This window comes from Mobula birostris, unplaced genomic scaffold (genome assembly GCF_030028105.1).
Source record: "Mobula birostris isolate sMobBir1 unplaced genomic scaffold, sMobBir1.hap1 scaffold_388, whole genome shotgun sequence".
In the NCBI taxonomy this organism is placed as follows: Eukaryota; Metazoa; Chordata; class Chondrichthyes; order Myliobatiformes; family Myliobatidae; genus Mobula; species Mobula birostris.
This window is the reverse complement of record NW_027276964.1, coordinates 264,921-288,660: the sequence shown is the minus strand read 5'-3', so window position 1 is coordinate 288,660 and position 23,740 is coordinate 264,921. Positions and strand designations below refer to the sequence as shown.

General features: G+C 48.1%; 1 protein-coding gene and 1 long non-coding RNA gene across 2 annotated transcripts in view; one reads left to right on the top strand and one right to left on the bottom strand.

Moving 5' to 3' along the window:
- Positions 1–5,848, bottom strand: part of LOC140193113 (uncharacterized) — a 45,034-nt gene extending 39,186 nt beyond the window's left edge. The window contains exon 1 of the long non-coding RNA XR_011884628.1: positions 5,728–5,848. This is a non-coding gene — a long non-coding RNA (uncharacterized lncRNA). The remainder of the gene's footprint in view (positions 1–5,727) is intronic.
- Positions 5,849–6,026: 178 nt separating this feature from the next.
- Positions 6,027–23,740, top strand: part of LOC140193112 (leucine-rich repeat-containing protein 71-like) — a 37,163-nt gene continuing 19,449 nt past the window's right edge. Inside the window, exons 1-4 of the mRNA XM_072250522.1 lie at positions 6,027–6,078; positions 9,732–9,826; positions 18,446–18,565; positions 22,922–23,071. Coding sequence (XP_072106623.1) covers positions 9,751–9,826; positions 18,446–18,565; positions 22,922–23,071 — 346 coding nt within the window. The 5' untranslated portion in view covers positions 6,027–6,078; positions 9,732–9,750. The remainder of the gene's footprint in view (positions 6,079–9,731; positions 9,827–18,445; positions 18,566–22,921; positions 23,072–23,740) is intronic.

The following is a 23,740-nucleotide window of genomic DNA, read 5'->3' as shown; positions in this document are numbered from 1 at the left end:
TGAGGTCAAGAATCTATCTTATCGTCTGTTCAATGATCTTGTAACGGTGGAGAGAAGCCATCTTCGAACCTGGTGGTGCATGTTTTCAAGCTTTTGAAGAAGGGAGAGGGGAGAAGGGAGAATGACCAGAGGGGGCAGCTGTGTTACTGTGGCAACAGAAAGTGTCGACAGAGTTCTTGGGGGGAAGGCTGTTTATCATGATGGGCTGGGCTGTGTCCATATACTCCCTGCAGTTGCTGGCAGTCTTGGACAGAGTAAGCTTTCAATGGGGTATTGATAATAATAAGGGCCAAATTGGCTACTTATGTTTCCTGCAACAGTAACTTCTCTGCACGAATACTGCACTGTGAATGTTCTGAAAAGGTTTCATGGAACTCCTCCTCTCTTTCATTACATAATAAATACAAGCAGGAAGTAGACGTTCACTGATCTTTTCCATCAGCACCGCTTTTCAGTACTAGTCCCACGTCCCTCCATTCCCATTAAATCCCAAAGTTTATCAAGCTCTGTATGCTGAACCACACTCTCTCTCTCTGCCTCATATTTAATCACTGACCCATCCAGTTGTGATGGACTCAGCCATCGTGGTTACAGCTCTCCCCATGGCAGAGCTGATATCTCAGGAAGGTGACATCCATCATCAGGAATCACACCCGTCTGGACTGTGACCTCTCCTCAATGCTGCCGTCAGGCAGGAGCTACAAGGGCCTGATAAAACACGTCTCAAGGGTCAACAACAACTTCTTCACCACCGCCATCAGGTTCTCAAACCCACCTTCAGACACAAACTCCACAGTATATTTTATTCCTGTTTCTCTCTTTCACAAATACCAATGTGCTTACTTTGCTGTTTAGTTTGCATGCAAATTTTGTAACTTATGAACAAACTCTTCTCGGGCTTCCAGCCGGGTACAAATATCGACCATAACCGACACTTTAATGACAAACTCTGCCATCTTCTTCAGGGATGATGCCTGGGCATGTCTAGTCTGGTGGTATTTTTACGTCCCTCCTGATTGGTTAGTCCTCATCCAATCAGGTTTCCATGCTCCCAATTGATTGTTTACAATCAAATTCCAGTTCTTACTTAGAGTGAGACCTTTGTTTTTGTTACTTTATTACTTTATAGTCGCCCTACAATTGATACTAGAGCGTAAAATCATCACAGCGATATTTGATTCTACACTCTGTGCTCCCTGGAGTACAAATCAATAGTAAATATAATAAAATTTAAATTACAAGTCATAAATAGAAAAGGGAAAGTAAGGTAGTGCAAAAAAAACCGAGAGGCGGATCCGGATATTTGGAGGGTACGGCCCAGATCTGGGTCAGGATTCGTTCAGCAGTCTTATCACAGTTGGAAAGGAGCTGCTCCCAAATCTGGCTGTATGAGTCTTCAAGCTCCTGAACCTTCTCCTGGAGGGAAGAGGGACAAAAAGTGTGTTGGCTGGGTGGGTCGTGTCCCTGATTATCCTGGCAGCACTGCTCTGACAACATGCGGTGTAAAGTGAGTCCAAGGATGGAAGATTGGTTGGTGTGATGTGCTGGGCTGTGTTCACAATCTTCTGCAGCTTCTTCCAGTCTTGGACAGGACAACTTCCATACCAGGTTGTGATGCACCCGAGAAGAATGCTTTCTACGGTGCATCTATAAAAATTAGTGAGGGTTTTAGGGGACAGGCCAAATTTCTTTAGCTTTCTCAGGAAGTAAAGGTGCTGGTGGGCCTTCTTGGCAGTGGACTCTGCTTGGTTGGACCAAGTCAGGTCATTTGTGATATTGACCCCGAGGAACTTAAAGCTTTTGACTTGTTCTACTCCTTCTGAAGTCAACAACCAATTCCTTCGTCTTACTAACGTTGAGGAATAGGTTATTGTCTTCGCACCATGCCACCAGGTTCTTAATTTCCTCTCTGTACTCAAACTCATCATTACCCGAGATGCAGCCTACAATTGTTGTGTCATTAGCAAACTTATATATTGAGTTCGATGGAAACTTGGCTACACAATCATGGGTGTACAGTGAGTACAGCAGGGGGCTGAGTACACAGCCTTGTGAGGCATCGGTGCTCAGAGTGATTATAGAGGAAAGCTTCTCCCCTATTTTTACAGCCTGGGTCCTGTCTGTGAGGAAGTTGAAGATCCAGCTGCAGATCTGAGTGCTGAGGCCCAGGTTCCGGAGCTTAGGAATCAATATATTTGGAATGATGGTATTAAAGGCAGAGCTGTAGTCAATGGAAAGGAGTCTTACGTATGCGTCTTTATTCTCCAGGTGTTCTAAGGAAGAATGTAAGGCCAGAGAGATGGCATCTGCCATTGACCTGTTGCTCTGGTAGGCAAATTGCAAAGTGTCCAGGTTGACCGGTAGGCTGTGGTTGATGTGTGCCATAACCAATCGCTCTAAGCACTTCATAGCAATTGATGTCAGAGCCACAGGTCGATAGTCATTCAGACATGCCACCTTGCTCTTCTTCGGCACCGGGATTATCGTTGCCTTCTTAAAACACGAGGGGATTTTAGACTGAAGCAGGGAGCAGTTGAAGATGTCAGCAAACACTCCAGCTAGCTCGCTTGCACAGGCCCGGAGATCCTGTCCCGGGATGCCATCTGGGCCCGTCGCCTTCCTTGGGTTTATCTTCAGGAAGGCCCTTCTAACGTCTTCCTCGGTGACGATGAATCTCAATGCCACCAGGTCTGGTTCATCCAGAGGGGGCGGGCGCTCCTCTTCTGTTCGAATCTTGCGTAGAATACGTGAAGTTCGTCAGGAAGAGAAGCGCTACAGTTATTGATATGCCCAGCCTTTTCTTTGCACCCAGTGACCTCATTTAGACCCTGCCATAGTCTACTGGCATCCCTCTGGTTAGCCTGGGCTTCCAACGTGGCTCAATATTGCCTTTTGGTGCCCTTAATGGCTTTTCGGAGCTCACGCCTGGATTCCGCGTAGCGACTGGTATCCCCGGACCTAAAAGCCGCAGCTCTAGCCTTCAAAAGGGACTGGACCTCATAATTCATCCAAGGTTTCCGGTTAGGGAATACCCGGATTGTCTTGCAAGACACACAGTCGTTTGTGCATTCCCAGATCGAGGTTCTTTTTAAGGTTAAGGTTCTTTTCCTCTAGTTTTATTTTAATTGCTTTCTTTACCAGGCTGACCCAAAAGCCACTGGTGCGGCACAGTAGTTTTGTACCATTGAGGTTAATCCTACGGCCATTTCAAATTCTGTGTTCTACTACCACCGATTTCTCCAGGTAAACCAAACCGATGCACCTCCTGTGCTCCTTGACGTGGATTTCCACTGTGCCTCCTGTCTGGCCTGTATACGCTGCTCCACATTCACAGGGCATCCTGCAAACGCCAGCCGTCCTGAGTCCCAGGTCATCTTTCACCTGCATAAGCTGTGACTTGAGCTTCCTTATGGGTTTGTGGATGGTATTAATCCGGTATTTCTTAGGATCCTGGCAATCCTTCCCAAAACCATGGAAATACAGGGAAGACAAGTGGTAGAGATGGGTTCCTCTATGCTGTTCGGATTCCTGGTTTTTCCGTCAGCCATTTTAAGGGCCCAATTCATTTCCTTCACCTTGTAGCCATTCTGTTGGAACGTCATGCGCAATTTTTGCATGTAATTTATGTTAATTTATGCTTGTCCTCATAAGAACATAAGACCTAAGAATGAAGAATTGGCCATCAGGCCCATTGAGTCTGCTTGGCCATTCAATAAGATTATGACTGAACTGACTGTGAACTCAGCTCCACCCACCTGCCTTTTCCCCATAAACCTTAATTCCCTGGCCATGTAAAAATCTATCTAACTGTGTCTTAAGTATATTTATTGAGGTAGCCTCTACTGTTTTCCTGAGCAGAGAAAAGCAGTTCCTCCATATCTCCATCCTACAGTGAGGAGCGATCCTTTCCCCATTATCTGTACAATCCGAATAGATGTGTATAAGAGGAAAGATTCATATATTCCCAGATGGAATCTTAAAAAGTCAAATTGGGATGTACAGTGGATTCCGGTTAATTGGGACACATTCATAGGCATCCGTTAGTCTCGTGAGACCATGGATTTGCACCTTGGAAGGTTCTCCAGGGCGCAGGCCTGGGCAAGGTTGTATGGAAGACCGGCAGTTATCCATGCTACAAGTCTCCCCTCTTCACGACACTGATGTTGTCCAAGGGAAGGGCATTAGGACCCATACAGCTTGGCACCAGTGTCGTCGCAGAGCAATATGTAGTTAAGTGCCTTGCTCAAGGACACAACACGTTGCCTCAGCTAAGGCTCGAACTCACGACCTTCAGATCACTAGACCGACGCCTTAACCACTTGGCCACACACCAATACATTGGGACCAGTACATTTTGGCCCAATTAAACGTCTGCCCCAATTAGCCAAAGTTTCATGGAAATAGTTAAAGAGGTATAAAAAAGTCAAACTGCCATTTAACAAGTAACAAATTATGTATTTAAATGAAAAACAGAACAAATTAGAACACTATCAATACTACTACAGCACTATTAAACTGTCTATGAGTTCCTAATAGTGATCCATGATGGAATGCTGTGTTCTTTCGATGAACAAAATCAGTGCAGACACCTAGTGCAGACAACAGACTGCCTTCATACAAAGCATACTCCAAATCAGTTTTCATTGCAACATTCAAGATGATTGTCCACACTTTCAAATTCTTCATAGTCCCTAACTTGTTGAAGTAGTGAAATCATTTTACTTTCACTCCCGGCCTTTTCTGGCATGCTTGAAACCACAGTGAGCAAAACGGTTCTGAATTGTCTTACTGCTTATTTCTCGCCAACAATCAAGTGACAAAAATCACTGTTTTTTTGGACATAAACACACTCAACTGATGCTATTTAAGACTGTTTGCTCTAAGCACAGTGTCGTGTCCAACGGCCACACAAAGGATCATGACTGATGTTAGTTAGAAATTGTTCAGCATCCTGACGTTCCTGTACCTTCTTCCTGATGGCAGCAGTGAGAGGAGAGCATGGCCTGGATGGTGGGGTCCCTGATGATGGATGCTGCAACAACACTTCATATAGATGTGCTCAGTGGTGGAGAGGGCTTAACCTGTGATAGACTGGGACGTATCCACTGTACACAGTACTCGATGTGTGGCCTCACCAGAATCCTGTATAGTTGCAGCATAACCTCCTTGCTCTTAAATTCAATCCCGCTAGCAAAGAAGACAAATATTCCATTTGTCTGCTTAATAACCTATTGTACCCGCAAACTGACTTTTTGTAATTTGTGCACAAGCACTCAAGTCCCTCTGCACAAGAACATGCCACAGTCTTTCACCATTTAAACAATAATCTGATCTTCTATTTTTCTTTTCAAAGTGGATGACCTCACATTTACCAGCAATGTACTCCTTGTACTGGGCTGCAAAAAGCTCATTTTTATGGCATTTATACCCTCAGCATATGTCTCTGTCAACGATGAATGTGAACTTGACCTTTCTATCCCTTCCCATTGTATCTCTGTCCTCTTTCCTGTCCAAATTTCACTGGTGCAATCCCATCCATTCTCATACCAAGGATCAAGATACAAGACCTTCGATCTCCTGTCTATTGTCTCTCATCCCATCTCAGTAACTTCCATGCCTACTCAATTGTCTCCTATCCTCAACCCATCTTCTCCCACCCATTTCCATTCCCTCCATCCTCAATCCATCTTCTCCCACCCATTTCCATTCCCTCCATCCTCAACCTACCTTCTCTCACCCATTTCCTCCTTATGTCCTCCTCTTCCATTCCAAATCCATCCGCTCTCCTCCAACTCTTTACCACAATCTTCAATCTTCAATCTCAATTTCCACCCATTGTCTATCCCCGTTCTCCCGCTCCCATTCCCACCTCACCACTCACATCCAGCGGCTCTCACTAGGGGGCGGGATCCGAGATTAGGTACGGCCACTGATTGGCTGGGACCAGCAGCAAGGCTCGGACTCTGCTGACGATTGGCCTCTGGGAGGTGTCGGTCAGCGTAGTGCGGAGCAGCGATTCCGGTTCCGGTCTCGGTCCCTGCCCCGTTGCCGTGGGAACCGGTGAAGCGGGAGAAGCAGGTAACGGGGAGGGAGGCAGTCCTTTCCCTCACTTCTACCCCTCTCCCCTTCTGAGACCGACTCTGACCCCCAGCCCTAACCCCGGACCAACTCCATCCCGTCTCCCCACGCTACCCCTCCCGGACAGATCCTGTCTCTCCACCAACCCTATTCCCTCCCCTCTCACCCAGGACCGGGCTCCCTACCCCACCCCGAGACTTGCACCGGGAATGTTGCGTTTATATCGCACAGGAACCAACCCTATTCTTCCCCCTCCACCTCTCCAGGGAGCCAGCTCCACACAATCGGACCACGGACCACTCTGCGCTCATACCTCACCCCAACCGACCCCATCTCCAACCCCCCCCCACCCCAGGAGGTGGCTTCTACCCTGACTGTTCACGCCACCCCACCCCACTGCCTCCAGCTCCACCATCCTAGGATTGCCCCTATCCTTATCCTGCTCAAGGGTCTGGTTCCAACCCGAATCTTTCCCCTAAACCAGCTGAAGAATGACACCAACCCTCCATGACTGGCATGGATCGTGGCCCCAGGACCTAACATCCTCACACCCTGGGGATTGGCACCCGCACCATCCTGGGACTGACCTTCCTGCAACCCCTCCCCATCAGGGATTCCCTACTGCACCAAGAGATGCTTCCCCACTTCCCAGGGTCTGACAGCCACCCACAGCAAGGAACAAGCTCTATCCCCTTTGGGAGCTGACTTCCCTCACTCCAGGAACTGTCACCTCCTTTCCAATCATAGACTGGTAATCTCCCTTCCGTGCACTTTGTACCAGGATACAGTGAAAAGCTTTTGTTTGTGTGTCACCTAACAAATTATTCTCTGCATCATACAAAGGGGAAGCAGAATACAAAACAGAGCTTTACAAAGAAAATGCAGTACAGGAAGACAAATAGTGTTCAAGAGCCACTATGACTGGCTGAATCAAATCGAATCAGCATACAGGTGGGAGATTGGAAATCTGGCTGAGTGGCACCACAATGACAACCTCCCAGGTGATCTCAACACCTTTTAATACTCGTTTTGACCATCTAAGCTTGAAGGCGCCTGTGATTTCAGTCTCTCTGGCCAGTGTGAGAGCTTCTATCAGGAGGATCAACCAATGGAAAGCACCCAGCCCAGATGGGGTACCTGGCTGAGTACTGAAAACTTGTACAGGAGCCTCAGGACCCACACCACCAGGTTCAGGAACAGTTACTACCCCTCAACCATCGGGCGCTTAAACCTGAGGGGATAAATTCACTCACCCCAACACTGAACTGTTCCCATAACATATGGACTCACTTTCAATGACTCTTCATCTCATGTTTTTGATATTTATTCCTTATTTATTTATTATTATTGTTATACCTTTTGTATTTTCAGTTTGTTGTCTTTTGGACATTGGTTGCTTTTCCGTCTTGTGCGCAGCCTTTCATTGATTCTATTTTGTTCCTTTGTGTTTTTACTGTTGTTGCCCACAGGAAATGAATCACAGGGTTGTATATGGTCACATATGTGTAATGTAATAATAAATTTATTGTGAATTTTGAACTTTGATCTTTCAGCATGCATGAAGACCATTCAAGATTCTGATGATAGTGACGGTGGGGCAGCGTAGTAATGTAGTGGTTAACGCTGTTGCTTTACAGTGCCTGAGATCATCAATTGGGGTTCAACCCCCACTACTGTCTGTAAGGACAGTTCTCCTCCTGATATCGTGGGTTCCCTCCTGGTGCTCCGGTTCTGTCCCACATCCCAATGACATGAGTTAATCAGTCGCTGTAGGTTGATCCCCCAGTGATGAAGGTGATGAAAATGTGAGGAGGATAAAATGGGGTTTTGTGCCTTTGAGAGTTTGATGGTCAGCATGGACAGTGGGCTGAAGGGCCTGCTTCTGTACTGTGTGGCTCCATGAACGGAGAAACTGCACAGAATATTTTCACAATTCCAGAGGGCAGGCGTGTTTTGAACCTGGTGTTATTGGTTTGCAGTTTGACCACCAGGGTGTCAGTACTAGCAGCACCAAGCAGTCCAGATTGACCCTGACATAATCTGAGCTGCTAGAGACTTGCTCTGAGAACCTCCTCTGTTTAAATATGCTTAACCCCCGGGCTTACCAGTTCACTCTGTGCAATCATTTCCATGTCTTTGCTATGTTGTGAACATTCTGACTGTATTAAAGCTATTGATATTCTGATAGAAGGGGAGGGAAGAGAATGTCTGGGCTGGGAGAGGTCTGTGATTATGCTGACTGCTTTACCGAGGCAGCAGGAAGTGTGGACAGAGTCCACTGAGCGGAGACTGGTTTTCATGATGGACTGAACTGCATCCACATTTGTGCGGTTTCTTACGGTCATGGGTAGAGCATTTGCCATACCAAGCAGTTCTGAGGACGAGTCCTTTTAAATAATAGGACTATAGCTCTTGCACTTCTACTCAATGTACAATAAGAAGCTAAGAATGTTCATAACATAGCAAAATCTTGGCAACAATTGTACAGAGTGAACCGGCAAGCACATTTACACTGGGGGTTGTCGGAACAATTTTTGTGATCTACCCTTATCTATAGTCCAGCATCAATCAGGGACAAAGGTGCCTGACCAGAGCATTTCAACCTCTAATATCGACTACATGCATTTGATTTACAATATTCCACTGCGTGTAAACAATTGTAATTTTTGCTTGTCCTAGAATCTCACCTCCTGCTGGTTCCTCACCTCTTTCCCTTTATTTCATGGTTTACTGTCCTCTCTCCTATCGAATTCCTTCTTTACCCCTTTGTCTCCTCCACCTATCACCTCTCAACTTCTTGCATTATTCCCACTTACCCCCTCCCCATCTACATATAGTACCCCTCACCTGGATTCACCCTTCACTAGCCATCACCTGGTCCTCCCCCTTCCTCACCCTTTTATTTTTGCTTGCGCCCATTCTCTCCAGCTCTGATGAAGAGTCTCAGCCCAAAATGCCAACTATTCACTTCCCTCCGTAGATGCTGCCTGGCCTGATGGGTTCCTCCTGCATTTTGTGTTTGTTACTGTGATCACTTCCAGGCTGAAGAAGGTATTTGTGCAGTTCATCACACAAACCAGCCTCCCCTCCATTGACTCTGTCTACACCTCCCACTGTCCCAGCAGCTGACAGAATCAAGGACCCCTCTCACTCCAGACATTCTCTCTTCTCCCCTCTCCCTTCTCCCTTCGGCAGAAGGTACAAAAGCCTGAAAGCACGTACCACGAATCTCAAGCGCAGATTCTACCCTGCTGTTAAGGGACTCCTGAACAGATCTGTCATATGCTAAAAGATAAATTCTTGATCTCTCAGTCTACCTTGTAGGTAGTGGCCCCTGCATTTTATTTGTCTGACTGCACTGCACTCGCTCTGTAACTGTAACACTCTATTCTGCATTCTGTTTTCCTTTTGTACCACCTCGATGTCCTGAATTACAGAATGATCTGTCTGGCTGGCATGCAGACAAAAGCTTTTCTCTTTATCTCGGTACACATGACAATAATTAACCAATATACTGTCATCACTGCCCTGTATCACATTTAATAGTCCCTGACCTCATGAAGACAGTGAATATCTGGTCCTGTAGCCGTGCTCCCCTGGCAAGACTCACTTCCTTGTCCTGTGCCTGAGTTTTCCTGCTTTCCCTCCCTCAGAGCGTTGAACGAGGTGAAGATGGGGAAGAAAGTGGAGAAAGTAGCAAAGGAGAAAGTAGTCACCCCTGTGGAGGAGGAGCGCCCGAGGAATCCTGGTAAGTGACCTGTCTGTCCATAGCACAGAAACAGGCCCTTTGGCCCATCGTGTCAAGGCTGACCATTGAGCACCTTTGCAAATCTCACATCTCAGCAGTGGTCCATCGCTTTCTCTGCTGTGGCAGTTCAAGTACTTATCCCATTGTCTCTTCAATGTTGTGCGAGTCTCTGCCTTCACCACCCAGTCAGGCAATATGTTCCAGATTCCAACCACCTATTAATGAAAAAATTCTCAGATCCCCTCTAAACCTCTTTCTCCTCACTTTAAGCCTACACCCTCTGCTATTAGACACCACTGCCCGAGGAAAACTTTTCTTACTCTTGCTGCATAGAACAGCATGGGAACAGGTCCTTCAGCCTTTGATGCTGTGTCAGACTAATTAAGCTCCTAGCCAAGCTAATGCCTTCTACCTTCCCATGGTCTATGTCACTCCATTCTCCTTACATTCATGTGCCTAAGAATCTCTTCAATGTCTCTGTTGTATCTTCTTCCACCACTACCCTTGGCAGCGCATTCCAGGCATCCATCACTCGAATTGTAGTAAAAAAAAGCTTGCTCCGCACTGAATTTAACCCCCTCTCACTTTAAATGCAACCCTCTGGTATTAAAGATTTCGAATCTGGATAAAAGATACCCTATCTGTGCCTCTCCCTATCTCATAACTAGGTCTCCCCACAGCTTTTACTGCTCCAGAGAAAACAACCCATGATTGTCCAGCCTCTCCTCACAGCACATGCCTCCTGACCTCGGCAGCATACTGGTGAACCTCTTCTGCTCCCTCTCCAAAGCGCCAACATTCTTCCTGTAATGGGGGCGACCAAAATTACACACAATAATCGTCCCTTTCATGACTTTGTACATTTCTGTCAGGTTAGCCCTCTGCTCCAGCCTCTTCAGTCTCTCCTCATTTCTGACGTGCTGCACCCCAGACAAGGTCCTGCTGAATCTCGTCTACACCCTATCCAGTGCAACTCCATCCTTAAATTACTTAATATTAAAGCAATCTATAATCAAAGTCAAGGTAAAGTTCAAGTTTTTGTCATGGACACGGATACTCAGGGCATAAATGCCATAAAGATTAGCTTCAGGAAACAAGATCACATTTCATTACAGACACAATAATCACGATAAGTTAACATAAGCTAATTTATCAAAAAGATGCCATCGACTGTACCTCTTCCTATAAATGCTGCCTGGCCTACTGCGTTCACCAGCATTTTCTGTGTGTGTTGCTTGAATTTCCAGCATCTGCAGATTTCCTCGTGTCTGCACTCATACTTTATACTGTTCTGAAGTCTGAACAGAAAAATACCATTTTCATACAGAATTGACTAGCAGTTTCATTATGTTGATCATTTGGTAAACTGTGTGTGTTTGAAATCCTTTCTTGCAAGTTCAATGACCATTCATAATACAGGTGTTAAAAGTCAAGCAGAAACTACAAGCTTTTAAGTTAGTAATTGTCCCTTAGTTAGTGTGTGTGGCTTGGATCCTTCTGTACTCCGCTTATCTAGTCTCCATAAACGAAATGGCTCCAGCCACCCCTGCTGTGCCAAGGGATGCTCTGCTCTTCAAAGACCTTTCTTGCCTTAACTGACTTCACTCTATTTGCAATCGGTCTTCGCTTGGATATTAATTAACCCTTGCCTTGCCACAACTTCCACAGTATTGTATAAGGCAGTGATAATAAACGCCTGTGGCTCTACTTCGTTAGGAGTTTCGGAGATTTGTGGTGTAACCAAAGGCTCTTACAAATTTCTACAGATGTATGGTGGGGTGGGTTTTGACTGGTTGCATCACAGCCCGGTATGGAGGCTCCAGTAGGCAGGATCGCAAAAGGCTGCAGAGGGTTGTAAACTCAGCCAGCTCCATCACGGAAACAACCCGTGACTCTTTAAACTCATTTAAGAACCTTGCTCAATCCACCCTACACAGAAGCAGTCAGTCTGGATTACAGAAGCACATGAATCTGTAGGAGTCCTTCGTAGCGTAAACAGAGAAAGGATCTCAGCCCAAAACATCAATTTTCCTCTACAGATGATCAGAATCAGGTTTATTATCACTGACTCATACAATGTGAATTGGTGTTTTATGGCAGCGGTACAGTGCTAACACGTAAAAATTATGAATTAAATAAAAGGAATAAGAAACTAATGTTCATAGTTTTTTTATACATTCAAAAATGATGGCAGAAGAGAAGAAGCTGCTTTTGAATCATTGGGTCTGGGACTTCAGGCTGCTGTACCTCCTCCCCGATGATAGTAATGAGAAGAGGTCATGTCCCGGATAAGGAGGGTCCTTGGTGATGGATGCTGCTTTCCTGAGGTACCTCCTCTTGAATATGTCCTTGATGGAGGGCAGGGTTGTGTCTGTGATGGAGTTGGCTGAATTTACAACCCTCTGCAGCCTCTTGCCGGTCCTGCCTACTGGTGATACAACCAGTCAGAACCCCCTCCACCATACATCTGTAGAAATTTGTTAGAGTCTTTCGTTGCCTAACAAACCTCCTGAACTCCTAATGAAGTAGAGCAGCTGGCGTGCCTTCTTTGTGACTTCATCAATGCGCTGGGCTCAGAATAGAGTCTCTGAGATAGAAACATCCAGAAACTTGAAGCTGCTCACCCTTTCCGCTGATGCCCTGAAGTTCACAATGGATTCCTTGGTCTTGCTAGGTTATTGGTGCGATCCTACTCTACCAGCCAACCTAACTCACCCTGCGTGCCTCCTCATTGCCATCTCAGATTAATAAAGAATTCAACCAACAATACTGGTGAATTCATAGATAGTGTTTGAGTTGTGCCTAGCTGTGCAGTTATGGATCCAGAGGGAGAGTAGAACAGTGGGCTAAGCACACACCCTTGAGGTGCACCTGTGTTAATTGTTAGCAATAAGGAGCAGAGGTACAGACTGTGGACTCCAGATAAGGAGGTTGAGCACACTGCCTGATCCATCGAGTTCCTCCAGCAGTTTCTTTTATTGGAATAGAGGAAACGTTTGACCATTGATCATGGAGTTATACAGGATAGAAACAGGCCCTTCAGCCCACTGTATCTATACTGACCATTGTACTAATCCCATTTACTCAACATTTTGTCCATGGCTTTCTATGTCCTGGTGAGTTACAATGCAAGACATTCTTGCTCCTATTAACAAAGCAAGCATGTTGCAAGTATAACACTTTACAACGCTAGCGATCAGGGTTCAATTCTGGCCACTGTCCGTAAGGAGTTTGTACATTCTCCCTGGCTTCCCTCCAGGTGCACCAGTTCCCTCACGCATTCCAAAGAGGCAGGGATTAATAAATTTTGGGCATGCTTTGTTGTGTGCCATTAGCATGGTAACATGCAAACTGTCCCCAGCACATTCTCGGACCGCACTGGTCATTGATGCAAATGACACTGTATGCTTCGACGTACGTGTGACAAATAAAACTAACCCTTAATCTTAGTAGTACAGCTAGTTCACTGCACCAGAGACCAGGGTTTATTGCTGACTTCCGTGCTGTTTGTGTGGAGTTTGCAAGCTCTCCCTGTAACTGAGTGGGCTTTCCCCAAATGCTTGGGTTTCCTCTCTCATCTCAATAATGCACAGGTCCATGAGTTCCTCCTGCTCCTGTCTTAACACTATTCTGCATTCTGTTTTTTCTTTTGTACCACCTTGACATGCTTATACACTCAGTGGTCACTTTATTAGGTGCCTCCTGTATCTGACGTAGTGGCCACTAAGTATATGTTCATGGTCTTTGCTGCTGTAGCCCATCCACTTCATAGTTTAGAATGCTGTGCATTCAGAGATCTTCTGCACAACACTGCTGTAAATCGTGGTTATTTTGGATTACTGTCGCTTTCCTTTGAGCTTGAAACAGTCTGCCTTTCTCCCCTGACCCCTCTCGCTAACAAGGTGTTTTCGTCCACAGAAGTCCAGGAGATAAGCAATTTCTGAGATACTCAGGCCACCAACGATCATTCCCTGGTCAAAGTCTCTCAGATCACATTTCTTCCCAACGCTGATGTTTAGTCTAAACAACAAATGAACCTCTTGACCATGTCTAATCACAAAACAGAGAAAATCTGCAGATGCTGGAAATCCAAGGAACACACAAAAAATGCTGGAGGAACTCAGCAGGCCAGGCAGCATCTATGGAAAAAAGTACAGTCGACGTTTCGGTCGCGACCCTTTGGCAGGACTGGAGAGAAAAGATGAGGAGTAGATTTTAAATGTGGGGGAGGGGAGAGAGAAACACCAGGTGATAGGTGAAACCTGAAGGGGGAGGGGTGAAGTAAAGAGCTGGGAAGTTGATTGGTGAGAGAGATACAGGGCTGGAGAAGGGGGAGTCTGATAGGAGAGGATATGAACATCGATTTCTCGAACTTCTGGTAATTCCCCCTCCTTCGCCATTCCCCATCCCCTTTTCCCTCTCTCACCCTATCTCCTTAGCTGCACACCACCTCCCTCTGGTGCTCCTCCCCCCCCCTTTTCTTTCTTCCATGGCCGTCTGACATCTCCTATCAATGAATTCTACACATTAACCACTATGTGGCTAAAGGAATTCCTCCTCATCTCCTTTCCAAATGGATGCCTCTCTATTCTGAGGCTGTGTCCTCTGGTCTTAGACTCTCCCACAATAGGAAACGTCCTCTCCACATCCACTCTATCACCATTCAATAGGTTACCCCTGATTCTTTTGAATTCCAGTGAATGCAGGCCCAGAGCCATCAAATAGTCTTCATATGACAAGCCATTTAATCCGGGAATCATTTTCGTGAACCTCCTTTGAACCTTCTCCAGTTTCAGCACATCCTTTCTGAGATAAGAGCCCAAAACTGCTCACGGTACTCCTAGTGAGGCCTCACCTGTGCTTTATGAAGTCTCAACATTACACCCTCAACAGAGACTGTTCCATGTAGCTCAGAAAAAGCTGGGACCCATGCGAGTGCTCATGGCTAAACCTTTGGTTGAAGGAGAAATTACTGAGAGTGAGGACCAGTCCACCAGACGGGAGAGAGTGGTGGTGGAGGGGAACAGGTCATGTCTGTTGTCTAGAAAGGAGTGGAGAGCTTTAAGGCTCTCCTGTTGGGGGATGGAGGTGTATAGGGACTGGACATCAGGGGCCCTCTCCTCAGATACTACAGCGGTAGAATCTGTTCCTAAAACATGAGGAGGAATTTCTTTAGCCAGGGGATGGTGAATCTGTGGAATGTATTGCCACAGGTGGCTGGGGAGGCCAAGTCATTGGCTGTATTTAAAGTGGAGGGTGATAGGTTCTTGATTAGTTAGGGTGTCAAATGTTATGGGGAGAAGGCAGGAGAATGGGGTTGAGACAGATAATAAATCGGCTAAGATGGAATGATGGAGCAGGCTCGATGGGCCAGATGGCCTACTTCTGCTCCTATGTCATAGGTTTATGGGTCTTCAGGCTCATGTTCCTCCTCCCTTATGGTGAGGGATGATGGATGCTGACTCTTGAAGATGTCCTCAATGGTTGGAAGGGCTGTGCCTGTGATGGAGCTGACGGAGTGTACAACCCTCTGCAGCTTTTCCAACCCTGTGCATTGGAGCTTTCACAGCAGGCTATGATACAACCAGACAAAATGACCTCCGATCTTTAGAAATTTGCAAGGGACTGCTGATAATCTCCTGAAACTCCTATTGAAATAGAGTTGCTGGCAAAGAAAGAGAAGGGAGACAGAGGGAGGTCTAGGGAGGGAATTCTGGAGCTTCCTCAGCTACTTCATTAATTACCTTTCTTCCATCTCACAGCAGGCAGAAGGTACACACTGGCCCTTCAGCAACTGGTCCATGCCAACCAGGATTCCCATCTAAGTTAGTCTCATTTGCCTGTGATTGCCCATATCCCCCTAAACCTTCCCTATCCATGTACCTGTCCAAGTGCTTTTTAAATGTTGTTAATACACCTGCCTCAACCTCTTCCTCTGGCAGCCTGTTCCATATACTGATCACCCCTGCATGAAGAAGTTGCCCCTCACGTCTCTTCCCTCTCACCTTAAACTTGTGCTCTGACCTGAGACCCAATCCGAATCATTGACTGTCCATTTCCCTCCAGAGTTTCCCCCCCCTCCAGCCGTTTATCTGTGTGTGTGTGTGTGTGTGTGTGTGTGTGTGTGTGTGTGTGTGTGTGTGTGTGTGTGTGCGCGCGCGCGCGCGCGCCCTTAACTCGTGGTGGAGTCGTCCCGGCGCCGTCATGACAAGCTTTTGTTTTTTGGTATGCTCATTGTACAGCGTGTCTTGGGTATCTGAAACCTGGCGGAGCCCATCCCTCTCCAGGTTTTTTTTTACGAGGTCGAGTTGTTAGCTTGACACTCAACCCAGTTACGGGTGGAGAGCGTGCAAGGGGAGCTGGCGGGATTCGAACTCAGGACCTCTCGCCCCAAAGTCCAGCGCTGATGCCACTACGCCACCAGCCGGCACTCTATCGCTTTAACCAATCAACTTCCCTGCTTTTTACTTCACCCCTTCCTCCTCTCCCTTTTTCACCTGTCACCTGGCCTGCTGAGTTCCTCCAGCATTGTGTGTCTGCTTGACCAACTGATCCTCCAGTATACTTCATACTTTATTGTTGCCAAACAATTGATACTAGAACGTACAATCATCATAGCGATATTTGATACTGTGCTTCCCGCTCCCTGGATTACAAATCGATAGTAAATATTAAAAATTTAAATTATAAATCATAAATAGAAGACAGAAAAATGGAAAGTAAGGTAGTGCAAACAAACCGAGAGGCGGGTCCAGATATTTGGAGGGTACGGCCCAGATCCGGGTCAGAATCCGTTCAGCAGTCTTATCACAGTTGGAAAGAAGCTGTTCCCAAATCTGGCCGTACGAGTCTTCAAGCTCCTGAACCTTCTCCCGGAGGGAGTGTGTTGGCTGGGTGGGTCGTGTCCTTGACTATCCCGGCAGCACTGCTCCGACAGCGTGCGGTGTAAAGTGAGTCCACGGACGGAAGATTGGTTTGTGTGGTGTGATGTGCTGCGCTGTGTTCACAATCTTCCGCAGCTCCTTCCGGTCTTGGACAGGACAACTTCCATACCAGGTTGTGATGCACCCGAGAAGAATGCTTTCTACAGTGCATCTATAAAAGTTAGTGAGGGTTTTAGGGGACAGGCCAAATTTCTTTAGTTTTCTCAGGAAGTAAAGGCGCTGTTGGGCCTTCTTGGCAGTGAACTCTGCTTGGTTGGACCAAGTCAGGTCATTTGTGATATTGACCCCGAGGAACTTAAAGCTTTTGACCTGTGATTCAGAAGTATCTGGATGAGCACTTGAGTCACCAAGGCTGAGCAGGCCGTTGAGGTGGTGCTGGTGAACAGAATTAATCAAGATGGGAACTTGATGGCCAATATGGACAGAATGGGCTGAAGGGCATGTTTCCATGTGTCTCCTGATAATAAATCAAAACTCCAAGTTCAGAAGTTCAAAGTAAATGTATTATTAAAGTCACCATATACTACCCAAAGATTTATATTATTGATTTATTTGGAGATTCAGATTCAAGTCGGACCTCTCCAGCAACCCCCAACAACCCGATTTAACCCTAACCTAATCGCACGACAATTTACAATGACCAATTAACCCACCCGGTACATCTTTGGACTGTGAGAGGAAATCAGAACACGACACATTCCACGGGGAGGACGTAGAGAGACTCCCTACAGAGGACGCCGGGATTGAATTCTGACCTTTGACGCCTCGAACTGTAATAGCGTCACGCTAACCGCTATACCACTATGGTGTCTGCATTTTCTTGCAGGCACTCACAGTAGATCATTGAAAAGCTACACACAAAGACTGACAACCAATGTGCAAAATAAGACAAAACTGTATAAATACAAAAAATGAAAATAAATAATACTGAGAACATGAGCTGTAGACTCCTTAAAAGTGAATCCACAGGTTGTGGTATCAGTTCAGTGTTGGGGTGCGTGAAGTTATTCACACTGGTTCAGCAACCTGATGGTGAGGGGTAATAACTGTTTCTGAACCTGACAGTGTGGGACCTAAGGCTCCTTCCCAATGACAGCAGTGAGAAGAGAGTATGACCTGGATGGTAGGAGTCCTTGATGGTGGATGCTGCTTTCTTGTGACAGCGGTCATTGTAGATGTGCTCAGTAGTGGGGAGTGCTTTTCCTGTGATGAGCTGGGGTTGCATCCACCATTTTTTGTAGGCTTTTCTGTTCTTGGGCGCTGGTATTTCCATACCAGCCCATGATGCAACCAGTCAGGATACTCTCCACTGTGCACCTATAGAGGTTTGTCAAGATTTTAGATGACATGCCAAATCTTTGCAAACTTCTAAGAAAGTAGAGATATTTCTGTGCCTTCTTTGTAGTGGCACTTGTGTACTGGTCCCAGGACAGAACCTCTGATATGATAATGCCAAAGAATTTAAAGTTACTGGCCCGCTCCACCTTCACAGATGAAGCAAGATTTGCTGCCTCAAACAAGAAAGCAGCTTTTGGCCGAGTGTGTGAGGCAGTGCCCCTCTCACTGCTATCTATGTAAGTGTTGCTTTGCACATACCTCTACCCAATTGTCAGCTTACCTTGTGGCTGTGTTTATGAATATTATGTGAGTGTTTATATGCACTTTGTATTCACAGAGGATTATGTGTGTACCGGAAACCTGGAGGTTGACTTCACTGAACTTTGCAACCGAATGGAGATCTTGGAGATCCCCCTGGTGGTTCCAAGGCACCCGGCCGTCCCCCTCAGTGGATTGGGTGAGCAATTCCCAGTCCGACTCTCATGCACTGAGATTTCAGATAAAATTCAGATTTATTTATCACGTGTACACCGAAACCTACAGTGAAATGCGTCATTTGCATCAACATCCAACACAACCCAAGGATGTGCTGGGGGCAGATCGAAAGTGCCGCCAACACAGCCCGCCCACCATGTTCAGCAGAGCAACACAAGCTGAACAAAACAAGACAACAACAGTAAAACAAGCCCCTTTTGCTGCCCTACCCCCACCTGGCCCCTCACAGACACAGACAGGCCTTTAAATCCAGGCCTCCATTGCTGGGCCCCAGGCCTGGAATCTCTAGTTGCAGGCCCGGACTCACTCTGCTGCCTGTACCTACCTCCCTCTGGCCTTTTAGCCCAGAGTCTGTGACTCAGGCAGACGACTGGCTGGAGCCATACACCGGCTGGTTGGGATACCAGAGTCCGTGACTCAGGCAGATGGCTGGCTGGAGCCGTACACCGGCTGGTTGGGATAACAGAGTCCGTGACTCAGGCAGACGGCTGGCTGGAGCCGTACACCGGGTGGTTGGGATACCAGGGTCTGTGATTTAGGCAGACGGCCAGATGGGTGGTTGGGGATACCAGAGTCTGTGACTTAGGCAGATGTCTGGATGGGTGGTTGGGGATACCAGGCACCAGAGCAAGCAGTGATTCCTGAACCTGTCACTGAGAGCCCAGCGTCTGCGTGAGCTGTTGCCCGGAGTGGGTGTGGGGAGGATAAGGATGGGGGCAGCAGGAGAATGCTGGGGAAGTGATAAGTGCTACAGAGGGAAGGAAGGGGAGGAGAGAACTGCAGAAATTGGGTGAGAGGTGCATTGGCGACGGGAGGCATGGAAAGAGGGCAAGTACAGTCCGAGTCAAGAAGATTGGATTCCGAAGTGTGTATCTAGTATTGATATTGGAGTACAGAGACACAGTGAAAAGCTTGTCTTGAGTCAATTCAGACAGATCAAATTATTGCACGGTACATTGCACTAGAACAAGGTAAAACAATAACAATGCAGATTGTGCGTGTGTGTGTGTGAGGGGTGTGGGCACTATGTGTGTGAGGGGTGTGGGCACTATGTGTGAGAGGGGTGTGCACATGTGTGTGAGAGGGGTGTGGGCACTATGTGTGTGAGAGGTGTGGGCACTATGTGTGAGAGGGGTGTGCACATGTGTGAGAGGGGTGTGGGCACTATGTGTGAGAGGGGTGTGGGCACTATGTGTGAGAGGGGTGTGGGCACTGTGTGTGAGAGGGGTGTGCACATGTGTGAGAGGGGTGTGGGCACTATGTGTGAGAGGGGTGTGGGCACTATGTGTGTGAGAGGGGTGTGGGCACTATGTGTGAGAGGGGTGTGGGCACTATGTGTGAGAGGGGTGTGAGCACAATGTGTGAGAGGGGTGTGGGCACTATGTGTGTGAGGGGTGTGGGCACTATGTGTGTGAGGGGTGTGAGCACAATGTGTGAGAGGGGTGTGGGCACTATGTGTGTGAAGGGTGTGGGCACTATGTGTGAGAGGGGTGTGGGCACTATGTGTGTGAAGGGTGTGGGCACTATGTGTGAGAGGGGTGTGGGCACTATGTGTGTGAGGGGTGTGGGCATTATGTGTGTGAAGGGTGTGGGCACTATGTGTGTGAAGGGTGTGGGCACTATGTGTGTGAAGGGTGTGGGCACTATGTGTGAGAGGGGTGTGGGCACTATGTGTGTGAGGGGTGTGGGCACTATGTGTGAGAGGGGTGTGGGCATTATGTGTGTGAAGGGTGTGGGCACTATGTGTGTGAAGGGTGTGGGCATTATGTGTGTGAAGGGTGTGGGCACTATGTGTGTGAAGGGTGTGGGCACTATGTGTGAGAGGGGTGTGGGCACTATGTGTGTGAAGGGTGTGGGCACTATGTGTGAGAGGGGTGTGGGCACTATGTGTGTGAGGGGTGTGGGCACTATGTGTGAGAGGGGTGTGAGCACAATGTGTGAGAGGGGTGTGGGCACTATGTGTGTGAAGGGTGTGGGCACTATGTGTGTGAGGGGTGTGGGCACTATGTGTGAGAGGGGTGTGAGCACAATGTGTGAGAGGGGTGTGGGCACTATGTGTGTGAGGGGTGTGGGCACTATGTGTGAGAGGGGTGTGGGCACTATGTGTGTGAAGGGTGTGGGCATTATGTGTGTGAAGGGTGTGGGCACTATGTGTGTGAAGGGTGTGGGCACTATGTGTGAGAGGGGTGTGGGCACTATGTGTGTGAAGGGTGTGGGCATTATGTGTGTGAGGGGTGTGGGCACAATGTGTGTGAGGGGTGTGGGCACTATGTGTGAGAGGGGTGTGAGCACAATGTGTGAGAGGGGTGTGAGCACAATGTGTGAGAGGGGTGTGGGCACTATGTGTGAGAGGGGTGTGGGCACTATGTGTGTGAGAGGGGTGTGGGCACTATGTGTGTGAAGGGTGTGGGCACTATGTGTGAGAGGGGTGTGTGCACATGTGTGAGAGGGGTGTGGGCACTATGTGTGTGAGGGGTGTGGGCACTATGTGTGAGAGGGGTGTGAGCACAATGTGTGAGAGGGGTGTGGGCACTATGTGTGTGAAGGGTGTGGGCACTATGTGTGTGAGGGGTGTGGGCACTATGTGTGAGAGGGGTGTGAGCACAATGTGTGAGAGGGGTGTGGGCACTATGTGTGTGAAGGGTGTGGGCACTATGTGTGTGAGGGGTGTGGGCATTATGTGTGTGAAGGGTGTGGGCACTATGTGTGAGAGGGGTGTGGGCACTATGTGTGTGAAGGGTGTGGGCACTATGTGTGAGAGGGGTGTGGGCACTATGTGTGTGAGGGGTGTGGGCACTATGTGTGAGAGGGGTGTGAGCACAATGTGTGAGAGGGGTGTGGGCACTATGTGTGTGAAGGGTGTGGGCACTATGTGTGTGAGGGGTGTGGGCATTATGTGTGTGAAGGGTGTGGGCACTATGTGTGAGAGGGGTGTGGGCACTATGTGTGTGAAGGGTGTGGGCACTATGTGTGAGAGGGGTGTGGGCACTATGTGTGAGAGGGGTGTGAGCACAATGTGTGAGAGGGGTGTGGGCACTATGTGTGTGAGGGGTGTGGGCATTATGTGTGTGAAGGGTGTGGGCACTATGTGTGAGAGGGGTGTGGGCACTATGTGTGTGAGGGGTGTGGGCACTATGTGTGAGAGGGGTGTGGGCACTATGTGTGTGAAGGGTGTGGGCACTATGTGTGAGAGGGGTGTGGGCACTATGTGTGTGAGGGGTGTGGGCACTATGTGTGAGAGGGGTGTGGGCACTATGTGTGTGAGGGGTGTGGGCATTATGTGTGAGAGGGGTGTGCACATGTGTGTGAGAGGTGTGTGCACATGTGTGAGAGGGGTGTGGGCACTATGTGAGAGGTGTGTGGGCACTATGTGTGAGAGGGGTGTGCACATGTGTGTGAGAGGTGTGTGCACATGTGTGAGAGGGGTGTGCACATGTGTGAGAGGGGTGTGGGCACTGTGTGTGAGAGGGGTGTGCACGTGTGTGAGAGTGGTGTGGGGACTATGAGAGGTGTGTGCACATGTTTGTGAGAGGGGTGTGGGCACTATGTGTGAGAGGGGTGTGGGGACTGTGTGAGAGGGGTGTGGGCATGTGAGCACTCTGTGTGAGGGGTGTGAGCACTATGTGTGAGAGGTGTGTGCACGTGTGAGAGGGGTGTGGGCACTATGTGTGAGAGGGGTGTGCACGTGTGTGTGAAAGAGGGATGTGCTCACGTGTGTGAGTGGGGTGTGCACATGTACGAGAGACAGAGGGTGTGCACGTGTGTGTGAGGGGTGTGTACGTGTGTGTGTGAAAGAGGGGTGTGCACGTGTGTGTGAGAGGGGTGTGCACGTGCCTGTGAGAGGGGGTGAATGTATGTGTAAGAGAGAGGGGTGTGCATGTGTGTGAGAGAGAGGGGTGTGCACGTGCATGTGTTAGAAGTGTGTGCGTGTGTGTGTGTGAGAGGGGTGTGCACCTGTGTGTGAGAGGGCGTGTGCACGTGTGTATGAGAGGGGGTGTGCATGTGTCTGTGTGTGAGAGGGGTGTGCACGTGTGTGTGAGAGAGGGGTGTGTGTGTGTGTGTGAAAAAGGGGTGTGCACGTGTGTGTGAGAGAGGGGTGTGTACGTGTGTATGTGTGAAAGAGGGGTGTGCACATGTGTGTGAGAGGGTGTGCATGTGTGTGTGTTAGAGGTGTGTGCACCTGTGTGTGAGAGAGGGGTGTGCACATGTCTGTGAGAGGGAGTGAATGTATGTGTAAGAGAGATGGGTGTGGATGTGTGTGTGAGAGGTTTAGGTGCATTTTGTGTCCTTTCTGATTCTGTCTACACTTCCCCTGCAGTTGATGAGATGCAGTCTCTCTCAGCTTCGGATAAAAGCACTCCCTCATCGGCTGCTGTGGGCAAGGAGCACATCTCTTTCTTCAGGCCCTGCATACAGGTGGAGATGGAAAGTGATGACCCAAAGCTGGTGAAGGCCATTTATATCAGAGGTACGTTTCCAGTCAGAGAACTGCCTCTTGGTCTTGGCAGCAGTGGTCCCTGTCATTAAAACCTGGGCTTCAAAATAAAAGTATGCCAATAGACCAGTACATTGGCGAAATGGGTAGAGTCACAAACTCTCAGCTACAGAGACTTCGGTTTAATCCTAACTTTTGACGTCAGGTGCGTGTGTGGAGTTTGCAGATACTCCCTGTGACTGCAACTTCCCCCAGCAACATGTCAGTTAATTGGCCCCTAGATAGTGGGTGAACTGGAATCTGGGAGGAGTTTGTAAAAAAGTAAGAAGAATAAAGGAAGTTTAGAGTAAATCTGCGGAATTAGTCTGCGGACTGGCTCAGGGCCGTAGGGAGAGAGTGGGCCAATGGGAGTGTGAAACCGATACAGGTCTGTGGGGAGGGCGGGGGACAGTGTGATTAGTTTGGGGACTGATACAGGACTGTGGGGAGAGAGTGGGACAGAGGGATTAGTGTGGGGACTGATACAGGACTGTGGGAAGAGAGGGGGACAGTGGGATTAGTGTGGGGACTGATACAGGACTGTGGGGAGAGAGGGGGACAGTGAGATTAGTGTGGGGACTGATACAGGACTGTGGGAAGAGAGGGGGACAGTGGGATTAGTGTGGGGACTGATACAGGACTGTGGGGAGAGAGGGGGACAGT